Source organism: Diceros bicornis, chromosome 15 (genome assembly GCF_020826845.1).
Source record: "Diceros bicornis minor isolate mBicDic1 chromosome 15, mDicBic1.mat.cur, whole genome shotgun sequence".
In the NCBI taxonomy this organism is placed as follows: Eukaryota; Metazoa; Chordata; class Mammalia; order Perissodactyla; family Rhinocerotidae; genus Diceros; species Diceros bicornis.
In genome coordinates, this window is record NC_080754.1 from 120,736 (window position 1) to 137,594 (window position 16,859).

General features: G+C 36.3%; 2 protein-coding genes across 4 annotated transcripts in view; one reads left to right on the forward strand and one right to left on the reverse strand.

The window, feature by feature from the left end:
* The window catches only part of ARL13B (ADP ribosylation factor like GTPase 13B), an 81,933-nt gene that overhangs the window by 44,902 nt on the left and 20,172 nt on the right, over nt 1-16,859 (forward strand). For all 3 annotated transcript variants that reach the window (XM_058555629.1, XM_058555628.1, XM_058555630.1), the window contains exons 4-5: nt 15,555-15,660; nt 16,574-16,776. In XM_058555629.1, coding sequence (XP_058411612.1) covers nt 15,555-15,660; nt 16,574-16,776 — 309 coding nt within the window. The remainder of the gene's footprint in view (nt 1-15,554; nt 15,661-16,573; nt 16,777-16,859) is intronic.
* Nucleotides 933-11,567, reverse strand: STX19 (syntaxin 19). Its single transcript, XM_058555631.1, has 2 exons — nt 11,378-11,567; nt 933-1,830 (listed from the first exon to the last, which is right to left on the reverse strand). The coding sequence occupies exon 2, from the start codon at nt 1,815-1,817 to the stop codon at nt 933-935; it is 885 nt and encodes a 294-aa protein (XP_058411614.1). The 5' UTR covers nt 1,818-1,830; nt 11,378-11,567.

Sequence of the window (16,859 nt, forward strand, 5' to 3'; positions counted from 1 at the left end):
CCTTCCAGAGAGGCCTTCATTGACTAACCAACCAAAAGAAGCCACCCTGGCAGTCTCTTTCTCACCACCCTTATTTTAAGTCTCTGTCAAGAACTTATTTTCTAAAATTTGTGTTTGGTTGTTGTCTGCTTTCTCCACTAGAATGTGATCCAAAACTCTATTGCTGTGTGAGTTCAAACTATATCCCTAGCCCGTGGTATAGTGCCTGGCGTCACAGTAAAGTGATGGAGAAACTTTCGAGGATGCGATTGCCTTTATTTTTTATTTTATTTGCCACCCCTCCTGATCTGTAGTACAGTGTCCCGAGTGGACCCAAGTTCAGGAAAACAGTGCCTTAACTTACCTTCTTAGGCATCAAACTAGATTCAGCTCCCAGTTGCCAACCAGACTCTTCATCAAGTACATACTTGGGTCTTCCCAGGGTTTGTTGACCTCTGAATTAATTGAGCTAATTGAGCATAAAAGATTTGATACAGCTTCTAGGTAGATTTTGCTTTAATATAGCACCCCTGGAGGTCTTATTTTATCCAATTATTAACTACCAAAATCCTCTTAAATGAGCCAAAAGGGTTGTTTAAGTAGTTATCACTTAATGACATTCATCTTGTTAAGGCATTGGAAGTTACAAAAATATAGAATAGAGCTTGATACCTGACCAGAAACTTAAGATCATTCACTTCATTTTCAATAGTTAACCTGTGAGTTTAAGGCTAACTATACTGTTTTTGGTTTAATAAATGAAGACTTGTTTCATGTCACTAGCCTCAGAAGTTTCTGTAATTCTAGTGGGTAAGGACTAATGGGGAAAATTATGAGTTAATAGTGATAGGAGGTATGTGAATGGGTCTGTGAAATGAAGAAAAACAATACAGGACACTGAAATATGGGCCATTCTTCATTCTAAAGCTGGAAAGTTTTTTAAAGTAGCTTCTTTATTTTGAGCCACAGCATGGACAACACCAACAACACAATACCCTGCAAGGATTTCTTTTTTTGTATCTTACCGCTCGTCCAAATTTCTCTTTAGTAGTGTTAACATATTCTTTTGTACTGTTCACTGTCATTTCAATATTGTTGATGCTTTCTCCTTGTTCCTCTACTAAAAGAGATATCTGAATGAAAAGGTCCCTTAGATCCTTTATTTGGTTCTCCAAACTGACAAGCTCCTTGTGTCTCTGTTCTATCTCTGACAGTTGTGCTTTAGTGATGTTAATTTCTGTAAGTAAGCTTTCATTAAACACTTCCCATTTTCCTTGATAAAGCATAGCGTTTACTTCTTCTTCAGGCACTTCTTTTCCAGCCACTTCGAGCTGACGAAAAATAAACGTCTTGCACTTCTCTTGCTTTGCTGCTACAGTGTCGTTGTATACAAACATGGTTTGCTGAAAATGGCGGAACATCGCAGCGTGCTGAGATTTCAGTATCCTTGTGACCACTGCTGATGGACCGTTTTCAGTCTCTGACTTTTTAACTTCTTTTACTAACTCATCCAAACCTCTGTTAATGTGTTCAGCTTGGATTTTTATCTCCTTTGTAATGCTAGACTCTCTCTTAAGCAGACTAAACCTTCTCATTGAAGCCACAAGACTTTTCTGTTGCTGCCCAAATTTTTGAACATCGTTTGTAAAACTGTTAATACTCTCCTGTAGTTTTTGGATCTCACGTAGGTGTCTCTCAGCTACAGGCTCTCTTTCATAAATAACAGCTTGCTGCAGAAACACCCCTTGCTCCTTTGCTTCTGTAGTCGACACATGCCTGTCTCTAGAGAGTTCTACCTCCTTTGTTCGTTGCTTTAGTTCTTGAAGTCGGTCTTTCATCTTCCCTTTCCTCCTAAGAAACAAAAATGACTATGATGAACAAAGAAAAGTTGGATATTTTCCCAAGGAGCAGTTGGCTTTGCCTAGCTATGTGTATCTCCCAGGAAAAATCCCCGTAGTTTTCTGAGAAGAGGTTAAAAAATTAGAAAAATCAATAAGCATTTCCTCATAAAGATCACAGAAATAGGAAAACTAAAGTAAAATAATTTGTAAATTACTTCGCATGACATGGGGCTGCTATGAGTCACATTCAGTGGAGTGAAGTTGCTGAGAAAACAGAGATAGATATTTCTTTATCTCTGTTTGCCCCCAAATAAGTTCTTCAGTGTCATACTGCCACATAATAGATTTTTCTTGATATAGGAAGATATATCTTAGCATGAAAGATTTGACATATCTTCAACTTTTAAGACTAAAAGGGCCTCTGAAAGTACCCTCATTACTAAAGATACTGTTCCCAGTTAATTTGGTCTATATAATGTTAAAAATATACTCATTTTGCTAAATATGCATAATTCAATTAAAACCACTAGTGACGGCAGATTCCATATGACAGCATTAAGCAATACGGATGATGTTGAATTTATCTTAACATTTCTGAGGCTTCCAGATTGATTAACACATTATTTGATGTAGCTTTGTTTTCTTCTCCATTGCATGCATGTGAAAACATATACTTGGTTTGCTTATGCTGATTTCTCATTCTTAGCATTCCTTTGCAAAGATATCCAGACTGACTTAGAACAACATTTATATCGATTCATATTGATATTTTTACAAACATGTTTATATAAAATCTTACTTTGAGAGGGCTGATAATATTGACTTTTATCACATCCTGTGCTGGTAGTTACCATAGAACAAACTGATGTACATAATTTATGCATAGTGATATATCTATACATATAATGATATGCATAAATGTAAAATGGAGTGAATAAGAAGCAATCTTTGTTAATAAAATAATTTTTTTTCACAGAGCATCTTGACTTTAGAAAGGCATTTAAGGGCCGGCCCTGTGGCTTAGTGGTTAAGTGCACGCGCTCCGCTGCCAGCGGCCCGGGTTCGGATCCCGGGTGCGCCCCGACGCACCGCTCCTCCGGCCGTGCTGAGGCTGCGTCCCACATACAGCAACTAGAAGGATGTGCAGCTATGACTATCTACTGGGGCTTTGGGGGAAAAATAAATAAATAAAATCTTTAAAAAAAAAAAAAAGAAAGGCATTTAATAATACCTTTCATATTTTTGAGAAGAAGAAGAAGCTGTTAGGGAGTTGCAAATAGCTCATTGACCCACACATGATATCAGTATCAACCAGAGAAAAAGTTCTTTAATGTTATGCTATTATGCTATGGGACTTAGTGTTTGATATATTCATGCAAATATTTTTATCAGTGATTTGAATGTTGTCATAGAAGACATACTAATACGTTGATGGCACAAAATAAGGAGAGATCTTTAGTATGTTGAAGTACGGGGTTGGGATTCAAAGATTATTAAAATAGCATGGAACACTATACTAAAAGTAACAAAAATATGTTTAACTGGGGTAGATGTAAAATATAGCACCTAGTGTTTAGAAAACACGTTCACACCTACAAAATGGAAGACTCTTGTATTCATAGCAGTGCTTATGAAAATTACTGGAGATTTTAATTAATTGTGAGCTTTCTATCAGAACTATCAGAATAGTCATTATACTTTCATGAATAATAGTATGATGTCTAGATTGACTAAGAAAGATATTTGTTCCACTGACTATGCTGGTCAAAGCAGATGGGAGGGACTGTGTTAATTTCTGAGTATGATGTTTTGAGATGACAATTCATACATTAGGAATTTCCAAACCATCATGGAAAGGATGAGACTGGAAGACCGTAATATATGGAGAATCATTGAAATAAATGGAAATATTTGTCCTGCAAAAGGGAAGCTGTAGGGAATATCTACAACTGTTTTCTAAAATGTGTAGGTCTGTGTATATAAAAGGGATTAGACTTACTTGGCACTATTCCAAAGGGCAGTGGGTGGAAATTACATGGAGAGAGATTTGATTAGTATAAAGCAGACTTTTCAAACAAGTAGAGCTGTCCCAAGATGGAATAAACTGCTTCATGAGATAATGAACTTGCCATCCCTGGAGATGTTCAAGATGTTCTTGAAGGATGACCCAGTGGAGGATGTTATAGAAATGTTATCTACATTGTGTAAAAAGTTAAACCAGTGTCCTGATAGTATTCCCTTGGTTTTAAAGGACTGACGTCTTGTCAAATAATTATTGATGCTTACTATATTCAAAGTTTTAAATACTGTATTATATATTCAATAGTACCTGTCCGTGAATAATTTACTGTCTGAGGAGAGATGGACAATATACAATTAAACAGATAAATGAGGTAATTTTAGATGTTGATAGATCAGTTAGGCAAGGCCTCTCTAAGGAGGTATTTGCGCTGTGAGACCTAAGTGTTGAGAAGATGAAGAGCCAAGGGAGTCTCTCCTGGGTATAGGAGATGAGGTGCCAGGGCAATGAATGGAACTGATATGTTTTAGGAACAAAATAAATACCCGTGTAGATAGAAATTATTGTGAGGAGTAACATTAGAGGAATGAAGTCAGGAAGATAGGCAGGGATCAGATCATAAAGGGCCTTGTGGGCTCAAGTAGAGAGTTTAGATTTTATTCTAGATGCAGTGGAAGAAAATTAAAGGACAAATAGGGTATTAACATATGATTTATGTTTTTAAAAGATCGCTGTATAGGGGCTGGCCCCGTGGCTTAGCGGTTAAGTGCGCGCACTCTGCTACTGGCGGCCCGGGTTCGGATCCCGGGCGCGCACCGACGCACCGCTTCTCCGGCCACGCTGAGGCCGCGTCCCATGTACAGCAACTAGAAGGATGTGCAGCTATGACATACAACTATCTACTGGGGCTTTGAGGGGAAAAATAAATAAATAAAATCTTTAAAAAAAAGATCGCTGTATAGAGAATCGTATCCCAGGGTGGGGAGAATAGTTCACAGGAGACACTTAGGTGATAAAACTAGACGGAGTAACTGGGAATCATTCAGGATATATTTGGAGATGGAAGCAATAGAACTCACTGATGATTTTAACCCATCAGCAGCACTTATGACCATCACTTCTTGAAATGTTTCCAGGTGTTTCTCCTGGCATTCCTCTCACCTCTTCCTTCATCATTTTTTTTTTCTGGTTTCCTCTCACCTCCCCGACCGCTGAATATTGGAAGGTTTCTGGCTCAGTCCTCTTTCTATTCACCATCATTTTCCAGTCTCATGGCATTAAATGCTCTCCGTTAGCTGATGACTCAAAGTTACATCTCCAGTCTAGACTGCTCTCATAACACCTAGCTATCGATAGCTCCGTTTGAATGTCTGTGCCTAAAATAAGCTCTTGATCTTCCTCCCATCCCCCAAACTGCAGCTCCATCTTACTAAATGGCAACTCTGTTCTTTTTGGAGTCATTCCTGACTACTATGTTTTGTTTTTTTCCCCCCACACTTCATATCCAAACTAATAGCAAATCTTGTCAACCCCTTTTTCAAGGTCTGTCTGGATCCAGGCTCCTCTCACCACTGCTCTGGTCCAAGTCATCATTTCTCACCTGGATTATTGCAACCGTCTCCTACGTGGTTTCCTTGTTTTCTCCTTCACATCCCCTTCCCCTTGGGTCTTTGCTTAACACAGAAACCGGAGTTAAAATGTAAGTCAGACCATGTCATTCCTGTGCTGGAAGCCCTCCTTCAGCGCTCTCTCCCAGAGGAAAACCCAGCGCCCACCAGGTCCTCTCTGACCTCTCTTTGCCTCCTGCACTCACCCACTCTGCGTTGGCCACACTGTGCTCCTTGCTATTCTTCACACAGACCAGACTGTTGGTGTTTCCTCTCTTTGGAATGCTCTCCCATGTGGTGCTGACTTATCCCCCAACTCCTTTAGGTCTCACTGAATTGCCTCCCTCTCAGGAAGGCTGTCCTTGGTCACCCTCTAAAGCTGCAGCCACCCTTCCCAGCTTTGTTTTTCTCCCAGCGCTTTTTACTATTTAACATGCTATGTATATTTCACTTATTTATCTTCATTTATTGTCTGCTGTCTCCCCATGAGGGCGAGGATCTTGATTCAAGGTGTTCCCAGCACCTTGACGGGTCTCGTGTTCATTCAGGTTCTGGTTTTGAGCTCTGGAGATCTCATATGTTCTCAAGACCTTGACATGTGCCAGGCACTGTTCTGAATGTGTTTATGTTCTTTTAAGAACTCTTAAGTATTACCACAATCTCTATTTTACAGAATATGACATTAAGCCCTGACTTAACCAAGATGCCAGCTGGTGGTACAGCTGGAATTCAAATTCAGGTGGTCTAGTTTGAAGGACTCACCCTCTGCTGTGTGTAAAGGCCTTTTTCCAATGCTCTGTAGAGATCAGCTCTGATGAGTTCTGAGAAGAGGCAGCTAGGTAAACAAAGTGCTTGGGAAAGAAGCCACATCACAAGAGATAAGACCTCGAAATCTGCTTTTGATGGAAAAAGTCTTTTATAGATATTAACAGTTTACTCAGAAACATTTGCTGTGTACCTGAGCATCTTAAGTACTGGGTGGAAACGTTTAAGAACAAATTTTTGTTGCCTATAATGTACTTATAGTTTTCTTCTGTTTATTTTAAATATTTTAAATACTTAATTCAAATAGCTTATAGACTTTTATTTTACCACTGATTTGCTATATTAAAAGTAAAAAAAAAGTTACAGTCTGTGCAGTTTATGTAAATAAGAGACTTCTAAGTTTGGAGGGATTCACCCACTCTGTCCCCCCGCTTTCCATTATCTGTATTCCACCTTACTTGCAAGGAGTAATTTCTCTACCTTAGAAACAGAACTAACCAAAGCTAGTGGTTTACTAAGATCTGTGGGAAAAAATAACAAGCTATAATATTAAACCTGGAAAATCTGTGAAAGAAGATGCGTCAAGGAGCAGTATAGATAGGACTGCGAACTTGGTGTTAGGGAAGTAGATGAATATAAAACTTAGTAGTTATTGATCCATATGTTGTGCATGTCTTCTAGGAATGTATTTCTTGGCCTTACAAGTAGGAAATAAGCAAAATAGAGGAGATATATGTAATAGTAGGTGAGCATGTTATTTGTATAAAAACTGTGTTTAAAAGAAAAAAGTTTTTGCAGGAGGTAATATAGCATATCTGATCTAAAATAATGATATTGATTGCAGCTTTATTAGGCTCTTTAATATAATCAGACCAAATTAAGCACTTCACAATTTAGAAGAAGAAAAAGAATTAGTCCCGATTTCATAGACCTGTCACAGAAAGTCTCTAAGAAGGTTTGAATCCTGTCCTTGGCATGTTGAGATTGGGATTCAAGTATCTTCTGCTTTAGCTCATAGTCTCAGGCTGAAATAAGATAGATAGGAAGTGAGGTGTACTTCGTTCCTGCTTATGTACGCAGATTTGTTTCCTCTTCTACTAACCTGTTACTACAAATTCTTACAGCTACCATGTATGTAGCAGATATGCTGTTGGTCGCTCTATGTTTTTAACTGACTTGTCTTCCTGGTGATATGGGAAAAAGAAAAGAGTAACACTATTGGAGGCACAGATGATAAATGGGGGGATCAAAACAAAACAGATTTTGATTGTTTATTCATGAGAGTTAAGTCCTATCTAATGCTTATATAATAATAGCTAAGTAGCTTTTAACAATCTTGTGTTTCACGGTTCTCAAGAACTGCAATGTCTCCAACTTTCTCTTTGCCTGCATGGCTTGGAACAAATCCTGAAACAACTCTCTCTAACATTTTTATGACTGGATAGATCTTTCTTTTTTTTTCAGTTAGAAATAAATGATCAACGCCATCAAAAGCCTTTTTATGAAGCATCATAGTTTAAAAAAATTATTTTTTGAGAAATAGAATATTTCACATTGATATTGTGGCACAGTATATCTTTGCAAAGTGCTTTTGGGAAGCTGAATTCTACTGGCACCGATTGTGGAATCCAAGATACTTGACTCTGACCCTTGCAAAGCTTGTCTTTTCCTGGGTTTCTGTCCTTGGAAGAACAGTTTCCTGAAGGAATACCACATTTTCATATTTGAATAAAAGGTACTTTTAGGAACTCTTCCAAATATATTCATATGTATTTTATATTCATTAGTCTTAATAAATTTACTAGCAAAAAATAAGTAAATACAGTAGTCCCCCTTTATCTGCGGGGAGTACTTTCCAAAACCCCCAGTGGATACCTGAAGCCATGGATAGTACTGAATCCTGTATGTACTATGTTCTTTTCACTTAAAGGGAGCACTTTATGGCTTCTCTTTGGTGTACCCAAAATGACAGCAACAGCAATGCTGCTCTTGTGGTTTGAGGCCATTGTTAAGTAAAATAAGGGTGACTTGAACACAAGCACTGTGATTCTTGACAGTCGATCTGATAACCGACGGCTACTAAGTGACTAACAGGTGAGTAGCCTATGCAGCATGGATACACAGGAATTTTCCATGTAATATTTTCGGACCAGGGTTGATGCGGGTAATGGAAACTGTGGAAAGCAAAACTGTGGATAAAGGATGACTGCTGTGTTCTGAATCTCCTTTTTTCTATAAATCTCTGTGTGTTACTGATATTAGAGGAAAAACATAGAGTCAGATTTCCTGTCGATGCTGTACACCATGGCAGGCATATTACAGTAAATGATGTTTATATAAAATCAACTCTAAAGTTCATACTGTGTTCATCTTGGTTTATGGATCCTATGTCTTCATTTATTTCTTTTGAACATTTAAAGTTTATTTATCTTGAAGATTCTTTACATTATTAGGTTATTTCTGGTTTCTTAGGAATAAATTCCTTTGTTTATTGTGGCCACTGACCATTTCTCTTGGTGTGGTGGGCAAGTGTGTTTAGTGAACTTTGTCAGTAGTTTACCTTCATTGGGGAACTATGTTATACAAGAATGCCCTGAGTGTCCTGGATTATGGATACATCTTGACCCATTTTTGTGGTTGTCACTACTAGGGCCCCATGGAGTTTGCCCATTGTAGCCCAGGTAGTATAAGTATGGGCCTGATTTTTCTGTAGTGAAATGTTTATAGCCTGGCCAAATGCCTTCCTTCCTGCTGTAATCCTGGACAAGCCAACAGAGACTTTTCCCTTCTCTGTATAGAGTAGTTCACTACTTCATCTAGGAACCTCGGTTTAGTTCCCTCTTATGCACAAACCCTAACTTCAGCCTCTGAGGTGAAGTATTTGCTTCTGGTGCCCAGGGACTTAATTTCAATTCCTGCTCTCCACTTTGGCTATGAATGTGTTCCCTCTTCATTTCTGGTACCTGGAAATTTCCCTTTCTTCAAATGTAATGATGTAGTTTTATCTTCTTTTCTTAAGATTATATCAAACACTTCTGTATGTTTGTAGCAAGAGGGAAGAATTTCTGTATCTGAGGTCTTGACTGAAAGTCATAGGTAATTATCTTCATAGAGTTAACATAATTCAGAATGTTCCCCTAATCGTTGTTTGTGCAGAAATTGACTTAATGTGGGTACTCAGGTGCACTCACATGCTGTATATAAATTGCATTTTCTAGTAGTTGCATACTCATGACTACATGTATAACAATTTCCAATGTAATTGCTTAATCTTATATCTTCATAAATTAGAATATTAGGTAAAGTGAGACATCTAAACATATTAGAATTTAAAAGTTGGAAAAGACAGTTCATGAAGGCATAAAATATTAAGCTCATAGTTGTGAGATCATTTACTTGCTTAGGCGAGGTGCAATTGATCATACCACCATTTCATGCAATCTTTTCTGTGCCTTACATTTATTTTGTTAATATTGGAAGAGTTCTATCCAAATGTGAACCATCTTTCAGCATGCTAGCTTACTTCATTGCTATGCAGTTTTGAATTCTACTGTCAATAACTGACTATATCTTTGAGCTTAAATATAATATTTGCAAAAAGAAAATTAGAACACTAATTTATATGGTAATCAACTTTGACAATTTGTTCTGGAAAATAGAAAAGTAAACTTGTATGACTCAAAAGTTTCTCCACCCTGTTTCAGACAAGGAACATTCCCAGGAACAGAAGTATGAATAAAAATTACCAACTACTTTAAGAAGTATGCCCTGGAATAGATTTATATCTTTATACTTTATATCTATATACTTTATAGATTTATAAATTTTTTTAAGTAAGACATTTCTTTCTATAGTTACTCTATTGATTAAATAAAATATTTCAAGAAATGTAACCAGTTTTTATCCAACATAAAGTAGAGTATTCTTTTGCTTTTGTGTATGAAGACAGCTTGCAACATTTCCCTAGTTGAAGGTGAAAGCTGATGTTATTAGAATAGTCACCTTTTTGGCTACTTAAATGAGGAAAACAAACTAACAATATATTGCAAATTGCATATATTCTCTCTAAGTTTAAATTATCTTTTTTGTAATGCAGCCTTTCAGTGCTTTTTTAATTCTACTTTTTATTTAGTGTAAGTTAATTGTTAAATTAACTTGTTTAATGTAACATTAAGACCATTTTTGTTTAAATATTAACTCGTGTAATTTTGACCTCTCACTTATCTGATTAAAGTAAGCTGTACGTACATAAAATGATTTTTATATTAAATTTAAAACTGCATAGCCATGAAGATCATGTGTTCTAGGTATTACGTAGCCAACTTTCAAGTCCACCCTTAAAACATTTATTAAAAGTCGTTATTATTTTGATTTGAAATGGGTTATTTATTAAATCCTAACATGGTAACAATTATAAAGTAACTTTGAAGAAATATCAAAAAATAAAATGTTTTGGTTAAGCCTCTATATATTGCTTAATTTTGAAAGTATCAGCCCTACCTATTGTGTTAAATTTAAATGATGCTGACTTAAATTTTTAGAACTATCAAATTAAATATAATATTTATATTAAATTTTATAATTTGAATACTTTCAATGTACTAGCCGGAACATTAAAAAAGTGAGTACTTTGATATTTTACAGTAGTCCTTTTACAACAAGATTATTTTCTAATAACCTCAAATTATTTTTAAAAGATTCTGAGAAACAACAAAGAAATTATATAAGACCTTATAGAAAATTATCTTAACTCTTTAAAGGTTATACATATATGTCAAATTTGGGCATAAGCTTTTTTTCAGAATTAAATGTAAAAGTGTTCCCTAAAGCAAGCACAGTATGACTACTTTATAGTCTGTCTATAAAAGAAAGAATTTTAAATTTGTTTTTATGGGATCTTACTTTCTAGTGTTTTCAAAATGAGAAGTTATTTTTTAAAGGACTTAAAAGAAAAAGTTGATTTTTATTATAGTGGTCTATTTCTAAGAGCTCTAAACCCAAATCCCATTTAGAATATCAGCGGTATGTATGAACAGATCAGCAGCTTGTAGCCTGTTCCAAATCTGAGCAAAACTTTAATTTCTGTGGAGCTCTTTTTCAATGTCACAGATTTCAGCCTGTGGCAGTCGCAGGTTAAAAGGTACACAGAAGAGTGGTTTACTTACCTGTGTCTTGTTCTTTAGGTTGCTTTTCACCTGTGGTGTTGCCGTCCTGCCTTTGAGAGAAAAACTGAGTATCATCTGTGACGTTTTGATCAAATTATTTAAGTCACTGCGTTATAGTTCACAGGCTAATTTCTGTACAATTTTCATATGGTTAACTTAATTGAAAGCCAAATAATGAAGTCAAATAATTTGGAGATAAAGTTCGCCTTTTGCTGTTAATATCAAATGAGGAGGAGAGACTGCTTACTTCACACCTGGAGAATCCGGTTCTGCCTGTCCGCTGCCGGTTAGATTAAAGGGAGGTCCTTTTCCTTGGAGCTGGTTGCTAACAGGAAGTCCTTGGTAAACCGCCTCAGAGAGTGTTGGCTCTGGCTCTGTGGCTCCAGCCCTGTGTGATATATGAAATACCTTCCTCACAGAAAGGGAGTTTGTATTTAAACAAAGGCTACTTTGTTTTCTTTAGGTATCAAAACTTGCTAAATATATGGAATTTGGAATAAACAGGAAAGGAAAGAAGCTTGGTCTAAAGGCTTTTTGTTCCATTTACTTTAAAATGATTCAGTTCTGCCCTCTTTTAGGAAATCCCATGGTGTGACTCGTAAAATCACAGCATTTCAGAACTACAGCAGTCAGAAAAAAGCTCATGTCTTTAAACCTTCCACCCTACCTTTCTTCTCACTATACCTGCTATTTTTATTTTAAAATAAGTTTCTTCCATAGTTTTCAATGCAGAAAAACTGAAGTTGTGCAGCAATATATGTTATGCTGTTTATTATATCAATATAAAAATTTAAAATTTTTACCAGAGTGAAATATTTGTAGGAACAGTTAGAAATAAAATTTCTCTCACTACTAAATTTCTTATTCTCCTTCTTTTTCTGCCTGAGTCATTATGATTTGAAGGTGAGAGGAGGAACATTGCTGTAACAGCCATCAAAACAACATCTGCATTTATTCTTTGATTTAGTAGTCCACTTCCTGGAATCTGTTCCCAGAATAAGAAGTAACTCCTTCACCCACTTACTCTTCACAGCACTCTTGTAAAAACAAAGCACTGGAAACAGCCCCAAGTCCTTCAGTGTAGGCCTAGCTGAATAAACGATGTAACATCCATGTAATGGGCATTTTGCTCATTAATAAAGAATAGTAATAAAGAGGATTTCTTTATACTGCTTCAGGGTAATTTTAGGATTTACTGTTGGAAAAAAAAAGCATGGTGGTGCACAAGAGCGTGTATATATGCTAGCTTCTGAGACGGAAAGGGAGGGTGGAGACATGGGCAACGCCCCAGTTGGTCAGTAGCACTGAATTTCCATAGTGCCCAAACCATGGTCTTTAAAATACCATTTCCTCCATACGCATGTTTATGTTTTCAAAAAGAAACAATGTGAGGATGAACCAAAAAATAATGAAAATGGTTACCTATAGGAGAATGGAAGGAAAGGAGAGAGGAAAAGGGACAGAGATGGAAAACAGTTCTTTCTGATTGTACCTTGTGTTTATAGTTTTGAATTTGGAACCATATAAATGTTTTAAAAATTAAATCTTAAAATAAAAAATTAAACTATCTAAAAACCAAAAGCAGCCTGAAACAAAGGAACCTAGCTATATATATCTAGATGGAGGCACAGAGAAGGATTATTTCAAGTAATTTTAAAACCCAGTATTTTGACTGTGCATCTCTTGTGGGATGTATTTTAGAGACAAGAATAAGCACACAGAGATCTTAACCTGCCTTTAGTAGTCTTATTTTTAGTAATAATTTTGGTGTTGGTATGTTGAAATTCTTAGTTATGTATGTTGTAGGATAAAGCACATAGTTAATATCAGTTTTATTAGAAACTGTAGTTTTCAGCATAAGGAAAAAGAGAAATTAAGAAGCTAAGTAAAAACTTGGTAATATTTGATTTAAAATGGAAAAATCAATGTGCACTCATGATTTAATTTTTTTCTTTCTTAAAAAAACTAGTTTCCCTAGCTTTGTCCACTGAAAGGGTCTAGAAGTGATGGCAAGTCAATAGCAGTAAATGTCCTCAGCACCCAGATTGTGGTCTTTCAGATGCCCATTCCCACTGAAAGAACTGGGGCTCCTTAGGGAAATGGATGATTCCAGGTCTGGGACCTTGTTTCCTGTGAGAAAGCAGAGAAGCTATCAATGGCTATTGGAGTTGTACCAAAAGAACACAGGAGCCAACACAGGGGGACTCCCACTCACCAAAAATGAGTAACTTGAAGCCTCAAAAAGAAGAGTAACTACAATAATTTGAAACACATCATATACATTTAAAAAATCTGTGAGTTCTTAATGATGTCCCCCATAAACCAAAGAAAGCAACCTCATCACCTTTGGAGGTTGATAAGGCACCCATTCATTATTATGAAAATTAGGAAATGAAGGCAAAGGATCAAACTTTTATCTTGAGTTTTCTCTGAATTGTATTTAAATAAGATTTACCAAGTAGTTGATGAAAGCTTACTTTTTAGCAAAAATCCAGCTAGTAAATGCAGAAGGAATATAGAACTAGAAAAGTCATGATTTTATAAGCTCTTATAAAATAATGGAATTCGGGGCCAGCCCTGGTGCCCTTGTGGTTAAGTTCTGCGTGCTCTGCTTCGGCAGGTCAGGTTTGGTTCCCAGGCACAGACCTACACCACTTGTCTGTCAGTGGCCATGCTGTGGTGGTGGCTCACACACAAAAAGAGGAAGATTGGCAGAGGATGTTAGCTCAGGGCGAACCTTCCTCAGAAAAAAAAAATAATAATAATGGAATTCAGCAAGAGCTTTCATCATGTGAAAGTTGAATGGGGAGCTTTATTTGGGGTAAATCAGGCAGATGCCAGCTGAACCCACTGATTCATTTTCACCTCACTAAAAATGAGATATTACATGCCTCCTAAGTACCAGCACCATCTATGAAATAATGCTTGCCAAAAGATTTCAACTTGAATTTCATCCAGTGTGAACATCTAATTACCAGATACAGGAAATACAGAGTATGTGTGTTAAAAGACCTCATCAGGAAGATATCAGCCAAATCCTAAGCATGGGAAATTCACTAGAAAAATGACTTGTTTTTACAAATAAATGTCATGGGAGGAAAAGTGATGGTGGTGGTGGTGCAGGGGTGGGGGGTGAGGCTGGGGGCAATACTGTTTCAAAAAGACTTAAAAGAATATAATGTGGACCTGGTTTGGATCTGAATTTGGACATAACACTTGTAAAAAGATATCGAGGAATACTAATTTTGTTAGATGTGACAGTGGTATTGTGGTAATGTTTTTTAATTTTTAAATTTTTGGGTGAAGTGACATGACTGAGGGGGAAAAGTGGAAGATATGTGGATGAACAAGAATGGCACAATGTTGATAATTTTTAAAGATAAGTGATAAAGCTTCATTAGATTTATTATTCCATGTATTTATTAAATAATACATATTTGCCTGAAATGTCTGTCAAAACCCTGACCAAGACAGTGTTTTATTAAACTTTTTGTGGTATTTTGTGGTAATTCCTTTTTTTTCTTTTTAGAACTTATTTTGTGTTTCATTTTGTTGTTCCTCAATTTGTTCCTAGTTGAGTATAATGTTTTTTATGCCCGGTGCTATGCCAAGTAAATTGGATAGCAGTGGTCCCAGTTCTCCAGAAAGCTGCACATTTATGCGGGCACATTCACAGACTGAAAATGCAGATGAGCTCAGATATTACAAGCGAGAGTGAATGTTTGGGTGTTTAGAACATGATATAGTTTGTATTTTGAGAAGATAAGGATGTGAGATAAGGGCGTTTACATCATGACGCGGTGTGTTTTAAGAACACAAGGGCCTAATGTGAAAGTTGGAATTGGTGGCTGGGGCTGTGGAAATTAGTTCACTTCTTTTTCTGCAAATGTAGCTTTTTTCTTTCTACAAATGTAGCTTTTTTTGTTGGCCTGTTGATCTATTGCTGTTTTCTTAACACTCCTTTTTACCTGATTTCTCTTTTACAGGCCAGTTCTTACAAACTTATTTTAGCAGTAATAAAGGAAAAATGATGAGATAGATACAATACTGCCTAAAATCAGTATGTTCTGTAATCAGTAGGCTTAAAACTTTCAAATAAGAAGAACATGGTCAAAATATTTTAAAGTGGCTGTCTGGTTATCTATTTGCTGTAAGACGACTTCATTTATGTCTCTAGGTTGGCAAATAAACAAGACAAGGAGGGGGCGTTAGGAGAAGCTGACGTGATTGAGTGTCTGTCTCTGGAGAAGCTGGTGAATGAGCACAAGTGTCTCTGTCAGATTGTAAGTCTGGGCTGTGCCCCGTGAGACATATTCAGTGTAAGTTAGTTTTCATACGGGGGTCGGCAGTTAGCTGGTAGGCAGCTAAGAAAATAATTTATTAGTTTTAAAAGAATTCTTATTTTTTTACCCAGGGAACCACATTGTCACTGTTCTGTCGGTGTTACCTAACACTGTATCACGTGTTTTCTACTCAGTTGTTACTGACTTCCATCGACTATCTCTCATGATTTCAGACTTGAGATTTGCTTCTTGTTTAAGATATTGATGACAGGACCTGTAAGGTACACACATACATGCTGCTAGAACTTTTGTAAAATGGTAAAGAAAAAGTATAAAAACAAAATTTAAACATAGGAGAGATTTATAATGAATTTTGAAAAATCATATCAGGAGACTTATCATACAGTCTTAAGGAAGATGGACAGAAGATTTAATCATTTTTTCTGGTTTCAGAAAATTATTAGGCTGTCAATTTTAAAAGATGTTTATTGCTATTAATTTCCTGGTATAAGGAATTAAAACTTTCCCCTATTTTTAATAAGTAGGGATATTTTTCTTCCAGCAGTTCAATTTTGTCTTCCATTCAGTTTGTTTGAAGTTATAACTGGCACTGTCAACTTCTTGTGTCATAGTATCTCTCATAGCTTATAGGTATTGTCCATAAAGTATTTTAACTCCTATGTACTGTTAGTGGTCATTGCAGAGGTGTAAGTTAAATAAGCAGGTGCTTCATATCATTAATTTAATGGGTTAATTTTGATTTGCCAGTAATTATCGTTAATTAACTATACCTTATATATATATATAATTATATATATATTTATATATAATTAAACCTTAATGGTTTAAGAATAGATTTTTGTGGAGAACTTTTAGTTTTAATCTTTAAGTCAAATAAATTGCTGTTATTCAGGAACCTTGTTCAGCAGTCTTGGGATATGGAAAGAAAATTGACAAGTCCATTAAAAAAGGCCTTTATTGGCTGCTACATATCATTGCAAGAGACTTTGATGCCTTAAATGAACGCATCCAAAAGGACACGACGGAACAGCGTGCTCTTGAGGAGCAAGAGAAACGAGAGAGGGCTGAACGCGTGCGGACACTGCGGGAAGAGAGGTGGGTGGATTCGTTTTGTAGCACTGCACTGGAAAAGTCAAATACCGCAATTTTATGAATGAGTTTTTAGTTTTGTCTATTCA